The sequence below is a fragment of the Myotis yumanensis genome, unplaced genomic scaffold (genome assembly GCF_028538775.1).
Source record: "Myotis yumanensis isolate MYYU_CA2020_CCGP unplaced genomic scaffold, mMyoYum1.0.hap1 SCAF_9, whole genome shotgun sequence".
Classification (NCBI taxonomy): Eukaryota; Metazoa; Chordata; class Mammalia; order Chiroptera; family Vespertilionidae; genus Myotis; species Myotis yumanensis.
This window is the reverse complement of record NW_027223760.1, coordinates 83,403,502-83,430,094: the sequence shown is the minus strand read 5'-3', so window position 1 is coordinate 83,430,094 and position 26,593 is coordinate 83,403,502. Positions and strand designations below refer to the sequence as shown.

The 26,593-nt window shown below is 59.6% G+C and overlaps 1 protein-coding gene across 1 annotated transcript in view; it reads right to left on the bottom strand.

Moving 5' to 3' along the window:
- The window catches only part of COBL (cordon-bleu WH2 repeat protein), a 93,330-nt gene extending 67,729 nt beyond the window's left edge, over positions 1–25,601 (bottom strand). Inside the window, 1 exon segment of the mRNA XM_070424826.1 lies at positions 25,464–25,601. Within this exon segment, the coding sequence (XP_070280927.1) occupies positions 25,464–25,504 (41 nt within the window). The 5' untranslated portion in view covers positions 25,505–25,601.
- Positions 25,602–26,593: the final 992 nt, after the last annotated feature.

Here is a 26,593-nt window from a genome sequence, read left to right as displayed (position 1 = left end):
GAGGTCATTTCTGCTCACCAGTCCAGGCACCGAGCTCCGGACAGGGAGGGCCAGGTCTGATCTAGCCCTTTCCCCCCCAGGAAAGTCCTAGGTCAGTGATGGCGAACCTTTTGAGCTTGGCGTGTCCGCATTTTGAAAAACCTTAACTTAACTCTGGTGCCGTGTCACATATAGAAATTTTTTGATATTTGCAACCATAGTAAAACAAAGATTTATATTTTTGATATTTATTTTATATATTTAAATGCCATTTAACAAAGAAAAGTCAAACAAAAAAATGAGTTAGCGTGTCGCCTCTGACACGCGTGTCATAGGTTCGCCATCACTGTCCTAGGTCAACACATTCAGGCTGAATCACTAAGTGCACAAACCGATGCACAAATGAACTCCCGGCCCCCGTCCCTCACCCCCTCCCCGCACAGCACGTCACACCCTCTCGCATTGTTCGGGGGTAACTACAGGTCAGTGAACCCCTGCGATCGGGACCGTGTTTTCACGCAGCCCAGCATTCCCTTATGTGTGTTATTCGGGACAATTTCACTTCGAAACGCACCGGGACCTAAAGGAGCCCCGCGCTGGGGAGGACGTCCACGCAGACACCTGGGCCACAGGCACGTCCGTCAGAGGCGCCAAGAGCGTGGGGCGCCCAGATTCCAGAGGAAACAGGGTTCCCACAGCTTCTGATCTGCACTCGGAGGAGCGGGCGCCTGCTCCAGGCGGCAGAGAAAAGGCGGGAATCTCCTACTTGAAAAATAATGCTGGCCCGGCCGGTGTGGCCCAGTGGTTGAGCTCCAACCTATGAACCAGGAGGTCACGGTTCAATTCCCCATCAGGGCACATGCCCGATTGCATGCTTGATCCCCAGTAGGAGGCGGGCAGGAGGCAGCCGATCCATGATTCTCTCTCATCATTGAGTTTCTCTCTGCCTCTCCCTCCCCCCTCCTCTCTGAAATCTATAAAAATATATTTTAAAAAGGAAAAATAACAACATTGCACAAAAATAACTAGGAAATCAGGAGAAGTTTTTATGCCACGGAAGCCTGGACACTTGACAAACTCAGAGGCACGACAAGGACAGAGGGAAGGGCCTGCGCTCCCGGCCGCTCCTTCATTCTGCACATTCCTAGAGAGAGAACCAGCACCCAGCGGCCTCCCTGCCCGCCTCCTGCAGGCCCCCACGGGGCACCTGGACGGTCCTGAGATCCGTGGTCCAGGGAGACGAAGCCACGGCAGTCTCCGCGGGGAGGGGCTGCACCCGCAGGGCCACCCTCCTGTCCCGGGAGGCCCAGGAGCCCGGCCACCGGGCAGCCCTGCCCCACCCTGCAGTGTCCCGGGCACCCACTGTAAACATCACTCCTATTCAAGAGGACACAACTCACCTCTCTGCCAGCACCTCCGTCTGTCCGTCTGTCCGAGAGCTTCCTGCCAGGCCTCTCCTCCCTCCGGTCCTGGGTCACTCCCTAAGGCCCCAGGAGGGACTAGTCCCTGACGCCCAGCCCTGGTCCGGCTGCCCGGTTCTCGGCCACAGCAGAGGTAAGAGCAAGGATCCTGCCTAAGCTGGCACTGGGTGTGGCGTTGTATCGCGGTCATATAACTCCCATGTCACCCCAATAAACATCTGTGAGCTTCCGTGACTGGTGAAGCTCGCAAATGCTTACGGAGGAGTCGGCTCCTAGGGTTGTCACTCTTTAACATCCCGGCTTGATAAGGGATCCAGTCACAAACAAACAGGCGGCCACGCCTGCGGACTTCTCCCCCACGTTGGTAAGAACAAATGCGCAGAAGACTCACCTGCACTTTCTTCTTCTTCTTTTTTTAAATATATTTCTTTATTGATTTCAGAGAGGAAGGGAGAAGAGAGAGATAGAAACATCAATGATGAGGGAGAATTGTTGGTCGGCTGCCTCCTGCACGCCCCCTACTGGGGATGTGCCTGCAACCCAGGTATGTGCCCTTGGCGGGAATCGAACCTGGGACCCTTCGGTCCGCAGGCTGAAGCTCTATCCACTGAGCCAAGCCGGCTAGGGTTCACCTGCACTTTCTTTATGGATATATTCATTGATCTCAGAGAGGAAGGGAGGGAGAGAGAGAGAGACATCAGTGATGAGAGGATCACTGACGGGCTGCCGCCTGCACGCCCCACCCTGGGGATGGAGCCCACAACCCAGGCATGTGCCCTTGACCGGGAATCGAACCTGTGACCTCCTGGTTCATAGGTCAATGCTCAACCCCTGAGCCAGGCTGGCCCGGCTCACTGACACGTTCAAGGGTGGTCTAAAGTTCCAAGGGAAATAAGGCTGCGCTGGTGAGCTGGAGAAAGGAAGTTTCTCACGTGCTCCCGACACCACAGGCGGGCAGAGGCGGTGGTGGGATCCTCGGAGCTTTCTCATCATAAAACTTGAACTGCAGGGCACAAAGGTCGCGGTGCCCGTGACCAGGGCGGAGGGCGGGGCTGGGTGTGACGCAGGCCCCGCCCCACGCGGTGCCTCAGCACTGCGGGCCCTTCCCCTGAGTCACCCGTTCCATCCTCCCCCGGGCAGGGCCAGGCGGCTGCGCACCGGGCGGCGTGCCGTCTAACACGTGTGCCCTGGAAGCGTGTGGTGCCCACGTGAGAACGCGTTCCCCGTTTTACCATCAGGGAACTGGTAGTTCTCGGAAGATTATGTCCTAGACACACACGGTACCTCTGCTGCAGTTTATATTCGTTTGAACACCCCGCGACTTAGCCAGTCTCTATAAAGGTCTAAAGACGGGATTAAACGTAAAAGAATGTGGAAGATATGTTTAATGGTGGAAGTTTTTTAAGCCCCCAGCGGGTTCTTCTGGACTTGCACCCATCGTTCCCTGGGGACAGAGTCAATCAGCCACGCGTGGCCTTTCCCGTGTCTGTCTCCTCAGTTACCAGTGACCAGGCCCCGGGGTGAGTCACCAGCATCACAGGGTAGACCAGCTGTCTGTCGCCTTCACGCTGCGCTGGCCCCGCTGGAAGAAGGCCTCCACCTCTGAGAGGCCGCAGGACCCTGCTCATCATGGCAGACCTTGGTCGGCCAGGCAGGTGTGGCTCAGTGGTTGAGCACCGACCTATGAACCAGTCAGGGCACAGGCCTCGTGACCCACGTCCTGTGTCCTAAGTGGCTGCACCTGGGCCACCAAAGAGCCGGGCAGAGTGGATCCCCACGGCCCCAGCAGCCCGTGTGGACTCCCGCCTCTGGGAGGTGCACCCCCGCGTCAGCCACCTTGGGACCTCACACCAGCCACACGGCCGAGCTGTCTGCATGTTTACCCAGCTGTCTGCAACCTGGAAGTTTAAGGATGAAAAGGGACACAACCAATATTCAGCACAAAAAAATGACCCTCACCCTGGCCGGTGTGGCTCAGTGGATGGAGCGTCGGCCTGCAGACCAAAGGGTCCTGGGTTCAATTCTGGTCAAGAGCACATATCTCGGTTGCAGGCTCCTCCCCGACCCGGGCCCTGGTCGGGGCATGTGCAGGAGGCAACCCATCGATGTTTCTCTCACTCCCACTCTCTCTAAAAATCAATGGAAAAACATCCTTGGGTGAAAACGAAAATTAACATAAATAAATAGATAAATAAATGGCCATAATGGCATCCTGTCAGCGCTCCGTGGGCGAGAAGCAGCACCTCAGGTACATGGGCAGGTGAGCTGTGCGTCTTTTCCACCGCAGTGGGAGGGGTCCCCGCAGAGGTGGGGGCCCAGGAAACTGGGAGGCAGGGGTCCCAGGTGGGCTGTGCAGGCTCAGCCGCAGCCAGCCGGCCGGCCCAGGTTCCAGGCCTGCCGGGAAGGCCCGGACACAACCGGCCAGACGGGTCTGGCTGGATGGTGTGGCTGATGGAGACAGGATCCGAGTGTCACTGAACACCTTTCTGGCAGCGGGGGTACATTTCACAATGGCTCCCTGCTCAGAGAGCGTTTGACAGGGAGCCTTGTCCCTCCTCCAAACCGGGAAGGGAGACACCCACGCTTACGGGGCGCTAACTAGGAACGCACACGAGGGCCCAGCATCTCCTTCAAGGCCCAGGGCCGCCCGATAAGGGGGTGCTGTCACCCCATTTTACAAAAGATGGAACTAGAGGGAGAGGAGTAACAGCATGAGGAGCCACCTCAGACGGTCCTAGAGCTCCTGTGTCTCCCAGAGAACGTCGGTGGAAGGAAGGAGACCGTCCCCACCACTCCTGGGTCCTAGATCGTGTCAGGTCTCAGGGACCGGGGGTCAGGCCCTGCTCCTCTGGGGCAGGAGGGACGAGGCACAGCCGCCACCAGGGTCTCCCAGTGGAAGCCATAACCGGTGTGGGTGCACCAGGACCTGCCGACACGGGACGCCGGCCGTGGCAGGACAGGGCCCCGGGCAAGGGCGCCGGCCCCAGCAAGTCCACCCCAGGGCCCTGCTCCTTTCCCTCCTGGTCTCCTCCAGGGAACAGACAAGACAGATGGAGCTTAAACCCAAGCCGACAGGACCATGGCGTTGGCTCCCCTCAATAATCCCTGATTTTGTGAAGTCGGAGCCAGAGTTGGGAAAGTAATGAGTTCTTTTGTAGTTTCTTTTTTAATATATATTTTTTTATTGTTGACTAGTTACCTGGTGCATGGATTTGTGCACATTGAAAGGAAATTAATTAGTAGGTGGCTGGTGGGGCAGGACTGGGCGAGATGGGCCAGACACGCCCTGGAGCCCACCTCCCACGGTCCCTCCCCAGCATCTGTGGAGTGAGCGGGGGTCCCTCCGGCAGGTGGGGTCCCTCGGCCTGGCCTGCAGGGATCAGGCAGAAACCGGATCTCCGACATCCCCCGAGGGGTCCCAGAGTGCGAGAGGCACTCTGCAAAGTTGCTGTCGTACAGGGTGTGGAACGCAAACGCACGTGTGCAGTCAACCAGATTCGGGGCCGACAGTGCCCCCAGGAACAACATAACCCACGGCCGAAGGTGGAATCGCATGGCCCCATGAGAAATCGGGCTCCCTCCTCTCTGGTTTCAGGGTGCATCACCTGAGAATGCCGCTGCCTAGTCACTGCAGCTCGGCAGCTCTTGCATTGAGCATCTGCCTCCTGGTGGTCAGTGAGCATCATAGCGACCGGTCGGATGGTTGGACACTTAGCATATTGGCCTTTTATATACATAGATTTCAGAGAGGAAGGGAGAGGTTGAGAGAGATAGAAACATCAATGATGAGAGAGAATCATCGATCGGCTGCCTCCTGCATGCCCCCTACTGGGGATTGAGCCCACAACCTGGGCCTGTGCCCTGACCGGGAATCGAACCGCAACCTCCTGGTTCATAGGTTGATGCTCAACCACTGAGCCACACTGACCAGAATTTTATAGTTTATAGACACTGTCCATGCGTCTGCCCAGCATTTCCATGAGAAAGGAGATGCTCACAGTCATGCCAGCCCTCCCATCAAAGACTCTTTGGTTCGGAGACAGGGTGGGCTCTGTTGTGCCCACTGAATGTGGCTGGTGCTGGCCCCAAAGCCACCCTCTGCAGGCGGCAGCTGGGCTCGCGGACACTGGGCCTTGTCAGCCCCCCTGGGGGAGGCTTCTCCCCCTTCCATCTGGACTTAATCAAGTCAGCGGCCAGAAAATCAGAGAGAACCCCACCGTCCAGCGTCCCTTCACGGCCCAGGAGACAGACGGGCTGTGAAGCACCTGTGTTGTCCTAGACGCACCAGCTGCCAAGCACAGCCTGGGCCGGAGCAGGCCCAGGATGCTCGGGGCGACGTGAAAGGCCCCCCTTTCAGGGAGGCGAAGGGGAGCCCTCGCCGAGAAAGGCGTCTTTATACAACCCGACACTGCAGAGCCCCGCGGGGCGGGCGCAGAGCCCGGGCCGGGGACTTCAGAACAAGGTCCCCTCCAAACACGCACATTCTTGGCCGGAGGCCCGAGCCCCTCAATATGCTCTTTCATGCGCGCATCTACCCTGTGCCTACTGTGTGCCAGGCCTGCACTCGGAGCCTCCTGGGAGGGCGGGCCGGGGCGCGGGGAGCGTGCTGGCAGAGACAGAGCAGCTGCTGGCGTGCACTCGGCTCGTCACTGGGAGAGTCGGCGCTTTGTGCCAGGAAACGGAGATCGTGCGGACACACATGTTCCCGGAGGAACAGCACGCTGAGCGGACTCAGCAAGCACCATCCCTCCACCGTGAGACCAAGCTCGGCAGGGACAGGCTCCTGGGGAACCAGGCTCCGCACCGGGGAGAGGAAGCACGCGGGGGAGGAGTCACCCAGAGGGAGAGCGGACGGCCCCAGGCAATGTGCTCAGATGCTCCAGGAGCCTGAGGTGTATTTTACTGTTTAACCCAAAGAAAGGCAACAACACGAGAACCTCAGGTTTGGAAATCTGCAGTGTGCTCGGTGCGGAAGCCTCACTGAGTTTTGTGGAGTTGAAGTCTTTGCGGAGGTGCTGTGGGCGCTGTTAGCTGGGAACGCGGACAGGCCTCGGGCATCCACGGGCATCCGCAGGTGCCGGTGTCCTCGCTGGCCCGAAGGCCCCGCCCCCGGTACCCCTGCGAGGGTCCTGGGGGTCCATGCACCAGCTCACAAGCTTCGGTGCACAGTAGGTCCATGGGGGGACCTTCTGAAAAACAGACTCCCCAGTGGATCTGATTCCTGGCGTGTAAACTGCCTCACGGTGCTGTGGGCCGACTTGGGGAACCAGGGGGTGAGCCTCGACGGGGGGGTGGGGACTGTTGCCGACAGGTCCCGTCCGTGGAAGAACTCCGCCTACTTCCTGTCATCCCTAAACGATTAAGATGCCCGGGAGCAGCCCAGCCGGTGTGGCTCAGCGGTGGAGGGTCCACTAGGAACCCATGAGTCATGGTTTCGATTCCTGGTCAGGGCACAAGCCTGGCTGTGGACTCGATCCCCAGTAGGGGGCGTACAGGAGGCAGCTGATCAGAGATTCTCTCTCACCATTATGTTTCTCTCTCTCCCTCTCCCTTCCTCTCTGAAATTATATATTTTTAAAAAAATTAAAACGGTTGGGAGGAAAAATCCAAACAGGGAGGATATTCCATGACGTGTGATGTCAGGTGAAACTCCCATGTCACTGTCCAGACAGAAAGCTGTTGGAACCTGGCCACGCGGCGGCTCAGGGACAAACCTCCTGGGGCTGCTCCTGGCATCGGGGCAGAGAGGAGAGGTGCCCCAGCCCCACGCCCTCCACCTGCTGGGGCTCAGGATTCCACGGGCGTCCCCACCCCACCCGGCGGGACAAGGGGCAGCACAGCCACCCAGGAGCCTCCAGGAATGAAGAGCAACTCCGGCCCCTTCCCCGAGGGGAGGGTGTTTGAAGCACATCTTGTGGCCACATGTCCTCCTCGTCTCTCTTTTCTCCTTGTATCTACCCCTCGGGGTTTCTGGACGTGTCTGTTATTTTATTTTCTTTAATATATGTTTTTATTGATATCAGAGAGGAAGGGAGAGGGAGGGAGAGAAACATCCATGATGAGAGAGAATCAGGGATCAGCTGCCTCCTGCACACTCCACACTGGGGATGGAGCCCGCAACCGGGGCATGTGCCCTGTCGGGGAATCGAACCCTGACCGCCTGGTTCATGGGTCGAGGCTCAACCACTGAGCCATGCCGGCCCGGCTGGGCTTCTCTGTTCTAGAAAGAAGCCCTTAGCCCTCCTCATTTGTGGTCCATGCAGCAGCCTGTCGGTTTTCCCGGGACAAATACAAGGACTGAGACCAACCTGGCAGCGTGTTGCCTGTGGAAACCGGCGTTCGGGATGCCAGGAGGCTCGTGCAGGGAGGCGGCGCCTCGTTGACTTCTGATAAAGCAGGAATCTGGGGAATCCGTTTCGGCAGCTCTGAGCTCAGGATCGGGGCCCACGCCCAGGCAGGCACATTCTGAACTTGTGATAAGATGTTCTCTACTCAGCCCGGCCGGCGCGGCTCAGTGGGTGAGTGTCCACCTATGAACCAGGAGGTCACGGTTCAATTCCCAGTCAGGGCACCTGCCCGGGTTGTGGGCTCCATCCCCAGTGGGGGGCGTGCAGGAGGCAGCCGATCCATGATTCTCTCATTATTGATGTTTCTAACTCTCCCTCCCTCTCCTTCCCTCTCTGAAATCAATACAGATATATTTAAAAAATAAAAGACGTTCTCCACTCCAAGTCTTTGCCACGCGGAGACCGGCATCTCTGGGCAGTGAGAGGGTGCAGTGCCTCCTCTGGGAGGGGGTTGCCGGTGGGGCGGGGAGGTGCCCATACGGGGTGGCTCGCGCAGTTGGCCAGGCCCAGACCCTTCTGTTACGCTGATTCTGGTATGGACGGACCCTGAGGTGCCCGGGGCCAGTGGGGAGGAGTCCGGCCCCAGACCATGTCCGGCCTTCAGCGTACAGGGCTGGGCTCCATGGAGCTCACAAGCAAAGGGGAGACGGGGCGGGTCAGGGCTGCCAAGTGTGGGGGGACGTGGCTGGGCAGCACCTGGGTCATGCCCGTCTCGAAGTGCTGACCTTGCCGGATGGGGAGGCCCCGTCCTGGCTCCGGCCCCAGCACCCTCCTCTGCGGAGGCAGCGGGGGACGTGGCCACCTGGTCAGCACGGCCACCTCCACGCCAGCCGGCCAGGCTCACCGTCCCCGGGCAGATGGCACTGCGACCCAGGCAGCTCCACGCGGCCCTTCCCCGGCCGCCCACCCCTGGTGCCCCAGGAAAACCCCACTCCAGACCCCACAGGAAGTGGTCGCTACACAGTCACCCCCTCAGGACACCGAGGAGGGAGGTGACCCAGTAGCTGAGCTGATGATCCCCTACTTCTGGCCTGAAGTTACTCAGGGACTTCCTGGATCTTAAATCCACAGAAACAAGTGGGTGGACAGGATGGCCTATGTGTTAGGTCTCAATAAAGCTGTCAGTGAGCAAATCATGGGACTGGAATGCTTACTTCTTTAAAAAAAATTTAAATGTGATTTTATTGATTTCAGAGAGAGGGAGAGAGAGAAACATCAATGATGAGAGAGAATCATAGATCGGCTGCCTCCTGCACGCCCCTACTGGGGATGGAGCCCGCACCCACGCAGTACGTCCTGACTGGTGGATGGATGACACTCAATCCACTGAGCCACGCCGGCCAGGCAGAAAACATAATTTTTTAAAGTTGTTATGTGGCCCTTTTTCCCTCTGTGGGTCAATGATCCTTAATTTAAAAATATACATATTCTGTGGCCCTAATTCACACCTCAGTTACCTTTGTGTATATAGCTAATAACAAATAACAGAGATGGACAGATGATGGCTGGATAGATGGACAATGGATGGGTGGATGGAAGAATGGATGGATGGATGATGGATGGATAGATGGATGGATAGACAATGGGTGGAGAGATGGATGGATGGATGATGGAGGAAGGGAGGATAGGTAGATAATGGATAGACAGTGGATAGATGGACGGATGGAGGGAGGGATGGATAGATAATGGATGAATAATGGATGGACAATGGATGGATAGATAATGGATGGAGGGATGGATAGCTAGCTAGATAGATAATGGATAGATAATGGATGGAGGGATGGATAGATAGCTAGATAGATAAGGGATGGATAATGGTTGGACAGACCATGGCCGGATGGACTGTTGGACAGATGCAGGAGGGAGCGTTCTCGCTGCACTGCAGTGTCGCTCTGTCCAGTGGAGATGAGAGGCCGCCCTGCCAGGTTTGCGACCAGCGCTCCGAATGACGCAGCCCCGTGAGCACAGAGCGCAGGGAGGGCAGGTGGAAAGTGGTCAGTGACTGAGGCAGATGGCGGACAAGACCCCTCCCTGCTACAGGCTCTCGGCGAACGCGCTGAACGCCCAGCCACGCGTCGCGGCCGCGCCTGAGGACGCGGGAAGCGAGAGGACCCACTCGCAACAGCAGAGCGGATCGGTCCACGCGCTCCGCTCAGCTCCTCTCCGTGCCCACGCGAGATGCCCCGGAGACACACACGATGGGAAGGTGGTCCCCGGGGACGCCTAGGGACAGTCACACTCACCCTAATCCGCGCCCTGAAATAGATACCCGCGCCAAACGGTCCTTAAATTTAGAAGCTCCGCATTCACAGCGACGCCCACGCCCACGCAGCCCACACAGGGTGACCGCGCTGGCGAGTCAGGGGCTGAGCGCGGCCCCAGGGGCCGGGGAGCGGAGACAGCGGGGCCCCATGTATGGCCACCGGCCCTCCCGGCCACACCGGAGGCGGAGGCGGCGCTATATTTAGCGGCTCTGCCATCCCAGACCAGCGCCAGCGGCCCATCAGCCCCTTCCCCGCCCGCGCTCCTAAAAGCCACAACAACCACGAAAGTAGTAAAACCAAGGGCGGCAGACAACAGGGGCGATCCTCACACGCAGAGTCTGTTTCGAGATGGTTCCCGTTTGGAGAGGACTGGCAGTTACAGAAGCCGCCGGGCGGCGGCCCAGCCCACGGGCCGACTTCTCTTCGCTTCCCTCTGACCCGTCCCTGCGCCCACGCACATGTGGCCTGCATGCCCCCCGCACCCCGCCCCCCCCCGTGGCCCTGAGGAGGGGCACAGCTGTTGTCCCTCTCAAATTACTAGCGGGCCCGCCCTGTGCACACCAGCCAGCACCATAGGCTCCGCTTGCTAACAATCAATCATCCGTGTGTGGGGAGGCCACACAACTAAGGTACGCGGAAGGGATTGTGCACGCTCTACATGTCCCACTGAATCCTGACCTCTTAACGTCCTTAAAATCAGGTTCTAAAACCTGGGCAATTCTAATAAGAAAAACAGCCCAAGAAACGTGTGGGAGAATCGAACCCAGCCGCGTGCCGCCTGCAAAACAGGCCGTGAAACGTGTGGCCTTTACCGGGATGCCTCCGAAAGTGCGTTACACTCCCCACCCCACCCCGACCACTTCATGTCCTTCTTTTATTTTTAAAATGCTTTTATTGATTGATTGATTTTTAAATTTTTGATTGATTTCAGAGAGGGAGGGAAAGGGAGAAAGAGAGGAAGAAACATCAATGATGAGAGAGAATCATCGATCAGCTGCCCCACACACTGGGACGGAGCCTGCAACCTGGGCCTGTGCCCTGACCTGGAATCAAACTGTGACCTCCTGGTTCCTAGGTCGACACTCAACCACTGAGCCACACTGGCTGGGCTCCTCTTTGCTTTTAAATAAACTGCCTGAAATTTTCCACTATATTTGTCAGGCCCTACAATTGTTTAATGAGATCCTTTGGCATGTGTGTGTGTGTGTGTGTCTGTGTGTGTGCGCGTGAGTGTAGCATGTGTGTGTGTGGTGTGTGCGGCATGTGCGTGTGCGTGTGTGCGTGTGTGATTAATAGGCTTGAATTTTAGGGCACTTGCAGATTCACAGCGAACTCAGCAGCAGGTGCTGAACCCCCTGGTGCTCCTGAGGTGGACGCCGCTCGCAGAGAGCCCACTGGCCACAGCTGAAGAGCCCACACGTACATCAGCAGCCAGAATCACCCGCGGCCTCACGCCTCCTCCGGGCGCTGCACCGTCTGTGGGTTTGGACCAAGGCAGAGCGCGGTGGGCACAGTCAGTGCCACAGAGCAGCCCCCCGCCCTCAGGCCCTCAGTGCCTCACATCCCCCCGCCCCCCGCCCCCTGCCCCCCTCATCCCTTCCCCGGCCCCCAGCATCTTCAGATGGCACCCCTGGGCGTGGGACCCTCTGCAGATGCCTTGGCTTTGAGACCGGAACAATGCGACAGACCATCCCCAGGCCCCACACTGGCCCCCGGAGACACAGATGGGAGATCTGAACACCAGGCCAAGGCCCCGTGAGCAGAACTAACAGTCACCTAGACAAGCTGGGCAGAAAGTCACACGGACCCAATGGGGTCAGTCGCCCAACAACAGAACAAGTCAGCATCCTCCTAAGACTGCAGTAAAAGCGAGAACATCACAGCAGAACGTCCCACACGTCTAGGCAACGACCCACATTTACGCGTCACGTGAAGAAGCAGAAAAGCCTCAGCTCACCTGGGAAGACCAGCCAACAAACCAAGGCCAAGACGGGGCGGCCACAGGCCGGAGCTCCCGGCGAACACACTGACCCGGAAGCAGCCTCAGCCAAGCACCAGAAGCCATGAAGTGGAGCCGGGAGGGACGGCAGATGGGAACGTTAACGACCCCCCACGCCAGGGCAGCGCGGCCTCCCGGGCCCACCGTCTGCCCAGTCGCCCGGCCCAGAGCTCCCCGCCCCGCCCCCCGGCCTGGCTCCTGGTCCCCGGTTCCACTAGCCTCCTGGACCCGGGCCTGCACCAAGGCCTGGGGGACACGGGTGCGACGGAGACAAGCGCAGCGGAGGACAAGGGAGCCGCCGCAGGAAGCGCTGGGAAGAGAAACGCACGCATGAGCCGCGGTCACTCCGGGGCCACAGTGTCCAGCTGAGTTGGAGAGGCAGGACCTGTGCGAGGGGGAACCTGCCCTTGCCCAGAACCAGCAGGCGTCAGGCACCATCACGGGGACCCACGGGGACCCACGAGGACCCGCGAGGACGGGCCGTCACCACGCCCGTCACAGGTGCTGTGGGTGACCGGGGACGCTGAGGGCCAGGGCACAGCTCATGGGTCACACTGGGAAACCTGATGGGTAATGGCTGGGGAACTTGGTTTCAGAAGCCACAGGCAAAGCAGCGGCCGGGCCGGGCCAGCGAGGGCCAGGCCGTCCAGGGAGTTTGCGGGCGGCGGCGGGAGAAGCCAAGCCGAGTCTCCGTGGCGGGTGACACGCCTGTCACAGCACAGAGCGAGTGGCGTGCACGAACAGCACGACGATGCCCAGTGGAGAACTGGACAAACACCAGTGTGCACGGCACACTGCACTCACAGAAGGTTCTAGAAAATGCAGACCAACAGACGGTGACAGACCGAGGGTCAGCAGGGGCAGGTGGAGGGAGGGGGCGGGCGGAGAGGCACCGTGAACCTCTGGCCGGGAGAGAAAACGCTTCCATCTCGGCTGTGGTGACAGTTCCCAGAGCGAAAACATGCGTCCACATTCAGCGGCCCGTGTGCTTCCGCTGCTGCCCACACACACACCCGGGGCCCGGGCGGCTCCGTGGCTGGGCGTCCACCTAGGACCCAGGAGGTCAGGGTTCGGTTCCTGGTCAGGGCACATCCTGGGTCACAGGCTCCATCCCCAGTGTGGGGCGTGCAGGAGGCAGCCGATCCATGATTCTCTCTCATCATGGATGTTTCTCTCTCTCTCCCTCTCCCTTCCCCTTTGAAATCAATTTAAAAACATTTAAAAAGTTATTATCAAATGTATTTGTTTTTTAAACGTGCTGCTCAGTGATGGGAAAGAGAAAGACCCGTGGGTGTGGGCAGCCCCTGGAGCCCCTGCCCCGTCCCATCGGCACCACCAGGCACGGCCACGCAAGATCAGGCCCCGCCGCAAAGCACGCGTGGCACCCTGGTGACCAGGCGCTGAAGGCACCCGCCGGGGCCACCCACCCTGTGCCTTAACCGCACGTGCCTCTCGCTCTCCTCAGGGCTGCGCGGACCGCGTGTCCCAGGGCTGCCGCCGAGCCCCGGACTGGCCCCACCGCGGCCTCTTCATCTTTCTCTTTTAAAATACATTTTTTAAAATTTATTTGATTGACTGACTTCAGAGAGGAAGGGAGAGAGAGAGAAACATCAATGATGAGAATCGTTGATCGGCTGCCTCCGGCACATCCATATCCCTCCCCGCTCGGGCTTGCGCCCCGAATGGATATCGAACTGCGACCTCCTAGTTCATAGGCCGACACTCAACCGCCGGGCCATGCGGCCGGGCTCCTCAGCTCTCCTGCTGACTGGTCCCTGGTCCGAGGCGCGCCCAGCGCGGAGAGTCCGCTGGGTCTGCGCTGTCCCCTCTCCTCGCTGCTCACTGGGAAGAGAAACCGCATTGAGAAGCCTTGTGGCGTCTGCTTCCTTGAGCTAATCTTGTGGCGGTATTTCCAGCTCCGCGCCTAGCTGCCGGCGTCTGGCGGGCTGTTCTATTTTGTTCTATTTAGGATCTGCTTCAGCGGGACCTCTTTCATAAAAATAAACGGCCTTATCTCAGCCCCGCCCGCAGGAGGGCCGGCCCGCGTCCTGGCCCGTCTGAGCCCGCCTGCAGCTCGCCCGCCCTCTGGTTCCGGAACTGGCCTCGCTTGTACAGGGGGGCTGTCAGGTCAGGGACAACGTGCCCACGTGGGTGGATCTTAATTATCACTTATATTTTTCCAAAATCATAGTGAATTACATGAATAAAATTTAAAAGGGTCCTACACCAGCAAACATGGATCTTTTAATTTTTAAACACCCATAACGTGGAAAGTATGACAAAAAAAAAAGAACGCAGAAACAATCCCAGTAGATGACTTTAATTCGGAGTTTGTCCTAAAATACTACAAGATGACTGAATGAGGGCAAGTGAACACTTAAGCTGGCCTTTGCTTTCTTTCTTGGGTTTTTAAATATATATATTTCCTCCCTCGGGGCTGCACTCCCAGGACCTGCTGAGCTCCCGGGGCTCAAGTTCCAGAAAACTCTCCCACCACCTCCTCTTCGACCAGAACCTTCTTCAGCCCCAGGGCGACTGCCCACGAGTATGCGGCGGGGCCTGGCTGAGCTTGGTCGCCCTCCTTAAAAATGGGAGAAATGGCAGCACCCACTTCGCCCCCAGGCTGCTGCAGGGCTAAAGGAAGGGCACATCCGAGCACTGTGAGCTGAGCCGGAGCCTCCCAACAGCAGGGGGTCTGCTGCTACGTGGGTGGGAGCTGGGGAGAGGCAGACACCTGCCCACCAGCACCTGCACCGCCCTGGCCTCGGGGAGTGTCCCTCGCCTTCTCCGCCCGCCTCCCCTCCCCCACCGAGGACTCCACCCCCCCCCCCAGCTTCCCTGTCAGCCACGCCCCGTCCACCCCCCCTGAACTGGCCTGAAGGGCCCAGTGCCCGGACAGAGTCCTCTGTGAGTCACCGCTCGGCCCCTCCCCAAGCCCCCTCTCAGGAGTGACACTGGAGGAAGTGCCTGGATTTCTTCCCGCTCCAGCGGCTCCGCAGGGGCAGCCATGGGAACACTTATGCCCTGGATGTCACAGCCCCGCGGCCCACGGAGCGTGCAGGGCGTGGGCCGGCCCGAGCTCAGTGACCGCGGGAATGACAGGCCACCATGTTGGAAAGGAAGACGGACACAGCAGAAAGCTGGCCCCGGAGTGTCAAGGGCACCTCCGCCCCACGGACAGGCGGTGACTCACTCCCTGGCCCGCGCAGTCCTGGCTCACCCTCCCCAAGTCATGCTGCAACTATGACCACAGGCAACGTGGGCGGGCCCTGAGGAGCGGCCACTGTTCCCGCCACAGCCACGGACTCACTCACTGGAGCGATCAGACTGCAGCAGTGGGTCCAGGCTCCCCGGGCCCCGTCCAGATCCCAGCAGTGGATCCAGGCTCCCCGGGCCCCGTCCAGATCCCAGCAGTGGATCCAGGCTCCCCGGGCCCCGTCCAGATCCCAGCAGTGGATCCAGGCTCCCCGGGCCCCGTCCAGATCCCAGCAGTGGATCCAGGCTCCCCGGGCCCCGTCCAGATCCCAGCAGTGGATCCAGGCTCCCCGGGCCCCGTCCAGATCCCAGCAGTGGATCCAGGCTCCCCGGGCCCCGTCCAGATCCCAGCAGTGGATCCAGGCTCCCCGGGCCCCATCCAGGCCCCGGCAGTGGAGACTGCACCAGCACAGGCGGCCCCCAGCATGCCGTCTCGGACCCAGGGAGCGAGGGACGAAGAGGGTGCCGAGCCTCCGTGGCAGAGGGTGGACAGAGGGCTGTCTCTCTGTCGTGCCCATCTTCCCTATGTCCACGCCCTCACCCTCACGGGGAGTGACCAGGCAGCTGCTGCCCCTCCCGTTCTTCTCGAAAACCCTAGCCCTCCATGCCGGAGGCTGCGTGCGGAGCCAGGGGTGGGCTCACTTCCCCTCTGCCCCAAGGACAGGCACACAGTCACATCTGGTGAAATCGTTTCCCCCGTGACGTCCCCTTTGCACGTACAAAATTAATGAAAACTCGTCTCAATGTCAACGAATACTTAGCATTCTAAGACCAGCACCCTGCCGCGGACGGTGTGGCCCAGCTGGTGGGGTGTCACCCTGTGCACTGAAAGGTCACTGGTTCGATTCCCAGTCAGGGCACATGCCATGGTGGCGGGTTCGATCCCCAGTGGGGGGCGTGCAGAAGGCAGCCAATCCATGATTCTCTCTCTCTCCCTCTCCTTCTAAAAAAAAAAAAAATCAATAAAAACACCTGAGGAAAAATAAAAAGAAGAAAACAAGAACACGCCCTATCCAGGTACAAATGCCATGAGGGTGACGTGTGGACCCCCCCTTCCCCCCCGCCCCCCCGCAGTGTGTTATCAGAGCCAGCCCAGCTTAAACACTAGTCACCCCCGCCTCCCTGAACCGCAGTTAACGGCTAAGCCTCCCCCGAGAGCGCTTGTGACCTCGGAGAATGAGAAGTCAGCACCAGGAGAGCATTTCAAACATGCTTCCCTCCGGGTGGCCATTCGGACGCCTCCACGGAGTCTTGCTGCCCCGGGACCAGCAGCTGGACAAGGAGCAAAGGTCTCTCCCCCCGACCGCCCTGCAGGCCGTACAGCCCACGCGGAGAGGCCGCCGCTCCGGCGAGGGGGGCATCGTGAGAGCAATCAATCATTACTTTTTTACTCAATCCTCACCAGAGCATGTTTTCCCACTGATTTTCAGAGAGAGTAGAAGGGAGGAGGAGAGGCAGGGAGAGAAACATCGATGTGTCTCAATTGGTTGCCGCCCACACGGCAGGCAAGGGATAGAGAGAGTGCACGCCCCCGACTGGGGATGGGAATCGAACCCTGACCTCCTGGTTCCTAGGTCGATGCTCAACCACAGAGCCACACCGGCCGGGCTCTTTCCAACAGTAAATCCCCACCTAAGGGTCACAAGAGTCCGGCCGCTAGACACGCATTCGCACGGTGGCAGCCAAGTGGCAGCCTCACGAGTGTCCCTACGAGGAGGAGCCACAGGGATGAGAAACGCCGGTGGTTCAAACGCAGCGACCGAACCCATCGCCTGCGCAGAGCGGACGGGGGCGTGAGGAATCGGGGCTTTGGGAACCGCGTCCCCGCTTCCGAGTCCCGTGATGGGATGACCACGGGGCGAGGCGCAGACCCAGGGTCAGGGTCAGGTGACAGTCGCACCGGGGACCTGGAGCGAGATGACTGGGAGGTGAGGACGGGCCAGGTTGGGGCTGGGGCCGGGGACACGTGACCGTGTAATTAGGTGATTCAGCGCCTCGGGGATCTGCAATCCCCTCCCTGCGTGTGTCCGGGTCAGGCCCCGCGGTAACCACATTATGTAAGAAGTGGTTTAGACACAGGGTGGGAGGTAGAAAGTCTCCAGTTCACCCCAAACCGACTCCAGCTGATAATTACAGACAGCAAGACGCAGGGCGGGCGGGCACCCGGCCAGACGGCTCTCGGCGGCCCATGGGAGATCCCGGCTGCCGCGGGCCGTCTCTCCCCCGACGCTTTCCTCACCGAACATCAGTGGGGCCCGCAGCCCGGGCTCCAGCCGACTCGTCTCCATGTGAGCCTCAGCCACCAGCCGCGGGAACACAGATGCGTCTGCTGCGCTCACTCCCACCCGGGCTATTTTTAACTCAACGCCCAAGCACGAGGCTGGAAAACGCTGATTTGGGAACCCACGGCTTTGCTCCAGCAGCCTCACTTCCCTCCCACCCACAGCGTGTCCCCACCACACTCGCTCACACTCACATGCACTGTCACGCACACATGCTCACACACACGTCCACACAACATACGCACCATCACACATTCACACTCACATGCACACCCACAGCCATGCTCACAGTCACACTCACACACACACTCACACACTCTCACACGGTCACTCAAATGCATACCTAAGCTTACACATTCACAGTCACTCACACTCACACTTACATGCATATACAAGCTCTCACGCACTCTCACACTCATATGCATATACATACAAGCTCACACACTCACACACACACACCCCACATCGCAGGCACACAGCCCACAGGCACCTCATTTGCTGGCTGAACCGCTGCAGCTCTTCCCATGTGCCTGTCGGGTCGACACAGCCCGTGCTGCCCTTCTGTTCTCTGGCTGCTCGGCCTCTCCCAGCGCAGAGGGAGGCGGACACCACCTCATTCTAGACAGGCTTCCTCTCACCTGCCCACCGGCCCTGCTGCCCTCCTACCCTCCTGTCCACCCCCCGCCCCCCAGGTCTATAGCAGGGCCCCGATTCCCTCCTCCCCACACCCTCAGGGCCCAGACTCAGAATTCCTCTTCCCTCCCCCCTCCTGGCTGACATCCATTCTCAACCAGCAGCAGCAGCAGGCGCCGTGCGGCTGATGCCAACAGAGACATCAGGAAGGAAAACTGTGCCCCCCCCACCCCGACCTGCTCCAGACACAGCCCAGCCGTCACTGCACTCTGAGTGCAGAGCCCCCCTGGGAGGGACGGGCACGCCCACCTTCCTGCCAGGATGCAGGGCATGCAGCCGCCCGTGCCACCCCGGGCCCTGCACCACCGCCTGTGCTCAGAGCAAACTCGGACCAGCTTCCCACGGGGCCAGCACCTGCCCGGGGCACCCACTCCCAAGAAACCGGGGTACCAGGACCTGGGCCCTTAGGGTGAGGAGGAGCCCGGTCCCTGCCAGTCCGCCCTCCGGGTCCTCCCAGAGGGTGAGAGGTGACCCCTCAGCAAAGCCTGCCGAAGCCTGTTTCTGCGCCCACTTCTCCAAAACTTCGTTTTTAATATGTTTTTATTGACTTCGGAGAGGAAGAGTGAGGGAGAGAGATAGAAACACCAATGATGAGAGAGAATCATGGATCGCCTGCCTCCTGCACGCCCGCTGCGAGGGATCAAGCCCACAGCCTGGGCCTGGGCCCTGACCGGGAATCGATCTGTGACCTCCTGGTTCATAGGTCGACGCTGAACCACTGAGCCACGCCGGCCGGGCCCTCCAAGGCTTCAAATGGCAGGTGTCAGGCCTGGGCCGAGGCGAGCACACGAGGCACCGGGCCCTGCGCACACGGGTGGGGATGGGTGCACAGTGTGCAGACACCGTGGGGAACGGGCCAGAGCTAGAAAATCAAACACAGACCGGCCCTGAGGAGGGACGGTGAGTCCCGCACGGCTGAGGCGGGCCCAAGGCTTCCCAGTCCCCGGCCTGCGCTCCTCCCTCTGAGCCGGCCGGTCAGCCTGGGATCTGACAGGATTAGTGACCAAGCAGAGGGCACTGGGCTCAGGGCGCGGCCCTGCCCAGCCCAGGCAGCCACCGCCCTCTCTCACCACCAGGACGCTCGGCAGGAACACGAAACACACGGAGACTGGGTCCCCGTCGGGGTTCGGGGGCAGCCAGCTGAGAAGACGGGGAGACGAATGAGCCAGGAGGAGATGGGCCTGGCCCGCTGTGGGGTGTGGGCCCCAGGAATCCTGGGGGCGGGGCTAGGGACTCAGTGCCTGATCTCTGCCAGTCCTGCCTGTTGGGGAGGGAGCTGCTGGGAGGTTCCTGCTCTGGGAGCTTGTCTAGTCAAATGAGCTGAATAAACCGCACCTGCACGGTAGCTTGAGAAACTTTTCCTGTTTGTCCCCTTTTTTAAATGGAAATGTTCTAGCTGTGGAATTGATTTAACTGAAGTTGGGCTTCAGAAGACAGCTAAGTGGGGACCGGGAGGAAGGCTGCGGGGGGGGGGGGGGGGGGGCCCCAGCTGGGCCGGGAGCAGCTGCACCCGCCTGGCGCCCAGCCAGGAGTGGGCCAGGCAGACCTCGCTGCGGCCCCAGCTCGTCGCCAAGTCTCATCTGGCACCAACACCCTGAGGTCCTGAAAAGGATCCCATCACTAGCTTCGCGCACAGCAAACGAAACCACGGAAATCACACGTGAGAACGTTTACCGGGGCCGCGGGAGGAGGCGGGTGCAAGTACTAAACCAGGGAGACACGCGGGGAAGCCACGGAGCGCGGCCTGCCCTGGAGCAGGCACTGAGGCCGGGCGTGGCCCTGAGCAGCGGACCCGAGGGACAGGTGAGGGACAGCGAGGAAGCAAAGGGAAAAGGGGGGGAGGGCTAAACTTTAAAATGGATAATAAAGGCACAGTATCAATACAGCAAGATCTAAGCCTGTGATGGCGAACCTCTGACACGCGTGTCAGAGGTGACACACGAACTCATTTTTTTTGGTTGATTTTTCTTTGTTAAAGGGCATTTAAATAGATAAAATAAATATAAAAAATAGAAGTCTTTGTTTTACTATGGTTGCAAAGATCAAAAAATTTCTATATGTGACACAGCACCAGAGCTAAGTTAGGGTTTTTCAAAATGCTGACACGCCGAGCTCAAAAGGTTCGCCATCACTGCTCTAAGCCGATCATACAAGTGGTAGTAAATCTTTTAAGTAGAGACACAGTACAAAGATGAGGATTTATAAAAGCATTCCTATACGTCAAATCTCGGTTTCGTTACAGTGTCAAGTTAACTGAAAATGTGCAACTAAAATTAACCAGCCCCCGAAGTCCACAGCCCCCATGGTTACAGGTGGATGGGAGAGGACGGAGCCCGAATCATAAACACTCGGTCCCTCTCCTAAGAGCTTTCACTGAGTTAAAGCCTAAACCAGACCCGAGCGCCCCTGTATTTTAAACAGGCGCAGCCTCAATCTGAACGCACTTGGGATCGAATATCTCTGCTCACCCTTGAGGACTTCTGATCCAACCGACGCTGGGTGATGCATTTAATAGCTGAGCACCGGAGGCCTCGAGACCTCAGCCGCTCATTATGGTCTGCAGAGACGCCCTATAATCTTGTTTTCTTAATAATGATGGGAGCACTCCGGGGTGCACACACATCTTATGACTTCGCTTCCCAGATCCCAAATGAAAGGGGCCCTGCACCCAGACCTGCATGTGTGGCTGCCCCCCCGCCGGGCCGGGCACGGGGCTGGGCCGCAGCCAGGGCTCCGAAGGCGGGGCGGGGCGGCCCAGCGCGGCACCGACCTAATCATACTTTAGCCCCATCATCCTTACACACCCACAGCCACTGGGGAGTATTTAAAAGGCAATGAGATGATCTGATACTGTGACGGGGACATGTCCGACGCCTCTCATTTGTTAAGGAAAATTATAATTACAAAAGAATAAAATTCCTGGGCCTACTTTCCACTTCACATCAGAGAAGGCCCAACTGCTACGCTCTCAGATGAACTGCCAACATACTAGGAAAGAAGAGCTCATGCATAGAGTGTTGCTAAGCAATGTTACCCCAATAAACTTAATAGGGAAAAAACAAAACAAAAAAGAAAAAGGAATGGCTCAGAAGTGCATCTTTTAAAAATAGAGCTCAAATTAAATGGGAAAGCTTAATGGGACAAGTGATGACACATGCTACCACTTTAAAAAACAGAAACACATTTTCTAACACGGTGGCCAAAGAGCCCAGAAAACGACCTACCTCAACATGGTATTGGGGGGTACACCTGTTAATACTCCAGAGCGGAATGGCAAATGCCATTGTGGGGCGCAGGCCTGCTATACTTAATAAGCTCAGGTTCCCCACTCCGATTACATTTTTAAAAAATTATTCCTCGTCCTAACAACTTGATTAAATTATTAAGAAGGGAACCCCGGCTATGTGTCCACGAAGCTCCCGTGCGATGAACCCGATCGGCAAGCTTCCACTGAGCTCCACATCAGCTTCGCGCTCGAAGGCAGCCACTGAGCACATACATGTGCCGGCTGCTGCGACACTTCACGCCACCGCGAGTTCCTTCCAGTCCACGCACACGTGTGTCGCCTCCACGGAATCAGACTGACCCGTGTCCTGCCAAACCCCACGCCCTCTACCTCTGAATCACAGAGGTCAGTGGGAGACTGATCCCCGTGTTCCACCACCGGCTCTTGGGGTGGGTCTCAGAAGGAAACATACTAGAGCAGTGGTTCTCAACCTTGGCTGCACGTTAGAATCACCTGGGAATCTTTGTAAAATCCTGATTTCTGGGCCTCATCCTCCGGAAATTCTGTTTCTTTGTTGTTAATGTTATGGCCCCACCCCATAACAAAGAAACAGAATTTCTGGAGGATGGGGCCCAGAAATCAGGATTTTAAAAAGATTCCCAGGTGATTCTAATGTGCAGCCGAGGTTGAGAACCACTGGACTAGAAGGAAGCAGGTCATCTTAACTGGGCTTGAATATATTCTAAAACTTTCCCGAAAGACCATCTGCCTTCCCTTGTGGTCTGTCAGCTATTATACTTCAACCGAGCTCTAAGATTCCTTCAAGTCACACCACGTCTGACTTGCTGGCTCCTTTCTGTATCCATCCTCCTTCCTGACAGAATAACTTTCTCCCTGGCCAGTTTGCTCAGTGGGTAGAGCACCAGGCCGTGAACTGAAGGGTCCCGGTTCCGATTCCGGTCAAGGGCATGTATCTTGGTTGCAGGCTTGATCCCCAGCCCCGGTCAGAGGTGCATGTAGGAGGCAACAACCAATCCATGTGTTTCTCTGGCATCGACGTTTCTCTCTTTCTCCCTCGGTGTCTCCCCCTCCCTTCCACTCTCTCTAAACATCAATGGAAAAATATCCTCGGGTGAAGATTAACAACAACAAAAAAGAATAACAGCCCTAACGGGTTTGGCTCAGCGGATAGAGCGTCGGCCTGCGGACTGAAGGGTCCCAGGTTCGATTCCCATCAAGGGCATGTACTCTGGTTGCGGACACATACCCAGGAGGGGATGTGCAGTAGGCAGCTGATCGATGTTTCTCTCTCATCGGTGTTTCTAACTCTCTATCCCTCTCCCTTCCTCTCTGTAAAAAAATCAATAAAATATATTTTTTTAAAAAAAAGAATAACTTTCCCAGGCAGTGCAGTTAGTCATGTCATTGTTTCTAATAAAATTACAGAGAAAAATATACAATTTCAACCCAATTAAAAATGCATTTGTGTGTTCTCAGCAAAGATAAGGAATAACTACCTATTAATAATTCAGCCAGGCACTCGATCCGGGAGTTTGCACTCAGTAATCTCTCTGTCGCTCCAACCGGCTGCAGGAGGGCTTTCCTGGACCCAGCACGCTCCTGAAATCTCCTCCCCCCCCCCCACCCCCTTGGCCCGTCCCTCCCCGAGAATGAGTGCTGTTTGCGACTTCCGTGGGAACACTGGTCACCGACCGCTCGTCTGACTTGATAGCCGTGGCGGCAGCACCCGAGAGAAGCCGTGGTCACCTCCCTGGAGCTCGAGGCAAGCTCGGCCTGGCTCTCAGGCAACAGCGGAGCGGCCGGAGAGGAACACCGTGGCCCCGAAGAGCCACCAGGAGGCCCGGCCACAGCCGCTCCGAAGCCAGACACCTCGCTCCCTCTCTCTCCTGGTGGGCGAGCCAGGCCCCTACGGTACAGAAAAGACTAAAAAAGCCCACAACCAGTGCTTGCCTCGGATTTTAACTCGCCCTCCGAATAAACAGGTAATTCTTGCCTGGAAAATAGAAGCATGTTGCTATTTTCTTATATAGGTATGTATATCGATAGATATAGATGTATATAGATATATAGCCTTACAGACATATAAATATATAGATTTATAGGTATATAAATATGTAGATATAGATTGATTTCAGAGAGGAAGGGAGAGGGAGAGAGAGAGAGAGAGAGAGAGAGAAACATCAACGATGAGAGAGCATCATGGATCAGCTGCCTCCTGCACGCCCCCCACTGGGGATGGAGCCTGCACCCGGGGCCTGTGCCCTGACCGGGAATGGAACCCTGACCTCCCGGTTCATAGGTCGACGCTCAACCCTTGAGCCACGCCGGCCGGGCCCTATGGTTATGTTCTTGCTGTCTCTTCACTAAAGGCCCTAAAACAAGTGACAACTGATAAACTAACTGGGAGTAACAGGCGATGCAGCCACCTGCCGATGTTTCTTGGGCAAAGACGTTCAAACAAGCAGACCGGAGGCTGGAGCATCAGGGACAAGTCCACCTCTACCTGCCCAGGGCCAGTGTCCTCTGGCCGTCCTGGCTCCCTGGGGCCCGGAGGCGAAGGCCCCGCAGCGCAGGGAGCACACACAGTGGAACCTGACCCGGCCAGCGCCAATGGAGAGGGTGCGGTGCGGGGCCCAAGGCCCCCCTGCAGTCAGTCGCCCCAGGACTTAGCAGACACTCCCAGGGCCAGGCTGGCCTCCGAAATCCTCTCCTGCGCTCACAGGCCATCGGCCTCCTAACGCGCTCACCAAACGGGCCACCACGCACAGACTCACAGGGAACCCCGCCCGGCCTGCTCCGGGCAAAGGCGGCCGGACAGCGGGCAGGGACTCCCCACCGCACTGTCTTTGGGGAAGACCTGTTTGTTCGGAGGGAATTACATAACCGCACTCAGTGCTCCGTAAAAAAAAAAAAAAAAAAAAAAAAAAAGAAAGTTCTTGTCAACATTCCCGGCTCAGCACGACTCGCTCTGCGGCCTGGCCCCCTGCCCCGCGGGGTGGGAAGGGCTGGGTTTGGGGTATCAATGTGGGTCCCTCTCACTGACCGGGCGGGGAGGCCTGCGCCCCGCAGGGTGAGTCAGTGGGCTCCCCGGGGGGACAGGGCGGCCGGGCGCGAGCAGCTGCTGAGCGGAGCGCGGGCCGGGGAGCAGGTGCCGCTGCCCCTCGTGCCATTCGCTGGACTCACCCTCCCCACCCCTCCCGGCCGCACCTGCCCGCCCGCCCGCCCGCCGCCCAGGCCCCGCGGCCTGGGGACTCCGCGGCTCCAACTGCAGCTCGTCCGGGAGGGGGCAGGGCTGCTGCTCCAGGAGGAGGCACGGGACCCGCACCCGCGAGGCGTGGGGTGGAGACACCCGGGAGCGCAGGTGCGGGCAGCGGCTTCAGGTCCAAGGCCTGGGTCCCGAGTCAGCCGGCCCCGCCCCGCGCCCTGCCCACTGTCCGGGGACCCGGACAACAAAGTCCGGGGTGCGGGGCGATCGTCATGAAAACCTCAGGCCGGTGCCCGCCCCCCCTCCCCCCCCCCGCGAGCCGCCTTCTCCCGCGGAGCTGTGGTCCGGACAGGGGGCCGGGCTGGGGGGCCGGCGCCAGGCACGGCCTTGACGGGGCTGCAGTCGGAGGCCAGGCCCCCAACGCCCCCCCGCAACCCCCGCCCCGGGGACGAGCGCTCGAGGGACTGCGAGGGCGCGGTGGGGACCTGCCCGCGGGGACCCCGGAAAGGGCGCGCGCACGCCCGCGAGCGGGGCTCCGGCCTCCGCCCGACACTGTCACCGGGGCAACCGCCCGGCGCACAAAGTCCACAACCCGCTTCGCGCTCGGGGTGAGGGCCAGAGTCGGGGCGCCCGGCCCGGGGCCAGCGCGGCTGCCGGCGCCCCTTGCCCCGCGGCTCCGTGTCCTCCCCGCGCCCCGAGCCGGTGCCCCGCACACTCCCCGGGTCCCCCGCCGCCTCCACGGCGCCGCCCCGCCGCCGGCCGCCCGCTTACCCGGTGGGGGGCTTGGCCGCCGAGGCGCAGGGCGCGTCCATGGAGCTCGGCCGGCGAGTGCGGAGCGCGCCGCACCCACTCCCTCCGCGCTGACCCCTCGTCCGCCGCGCGGGCCGCCGGGGAGGAGGCAGGACGGGCTGGCGGCGCCGGCGGGCGGGGGCGGGGGCGGCGCGCGGGGAGGGGCCGGAGCCAGGTGCGCCGCGCCCCCGCCCGCCGGCTCCGCCGCCCCCGCCCGGCCCCGCCCGCCCCGCGGACCTCCGCCCCCGGAGGCAGCGCCCCCTCTGGCCGGTGGGGGCGGGAGGCGCGGCTGCGGGGCGGGAGCGGGGGCGGCGTGGCTGGAGGGGCCGCCCCGGGCAGGAGGGAGGTGGCAGAAGGAGCGGCGAGTGACCGGTGTCGCTGGGCACCTGGGACGACCCTGCACCCCCGCGGAAGCTTCCCCCACGCAGCCCATACCCAGGGTGCGGGGGCTCCCGGTGGGCCCCGCCCCGCGGCCCCGGTCCGAGCACACGGGGAACGGGGGCCCCTCTGCTGGGACTGCACCCTCACCCGCCTCCTGACCCGCCCCAAAGCCACAGAGGAGAGTCGGGGTCCTGAGAAAGTCGGACCTACAAACAGGTCCGGTTCGCGTGGTTCCGGGGCCTGGGAAGGAAAGGCCTAGAGGACGCAGGGGAGCTGGGGAGCCTGCAGCGGCCCGCGCGGGGGCAGGTGCTCCTCTTGGACCCTGAACTTGGATGCGGTCAGAGGCCCGCCCCATCCTCCCAGCTGGTCCCCGTGTTCTCATTAACAAAGTGGGAGACCAGTCCTCGCCCCGGCGCCCAAGGCCTCGGGCCCGGCGCCCACCCGGAGCCGGGTTCCTACCTGTGCGCATGGCCCGGGAGGTCGCGCCTGCAGCGCAGCCTGCGGGTATCTCCCAGGACGGCCTCCGGGCCGCCTGGCGCTGCCTCCGCTGCCTCCGCTGCCTCCAGCTGCTGCCCCCCCCCTCCCCCGCCGCGGTCTCGCTAGGGTGTCCCCTCCCCCGCCGGGCAGGACAGCTCAGGCTGCCCTGGTCCCGCTCCAGTGTGTTCTGAGCGTTTAGCTGTGTGTGCACGTGCGCGCGCATTTGTGGCTGTTTATGTGTATTTAAATAAAAG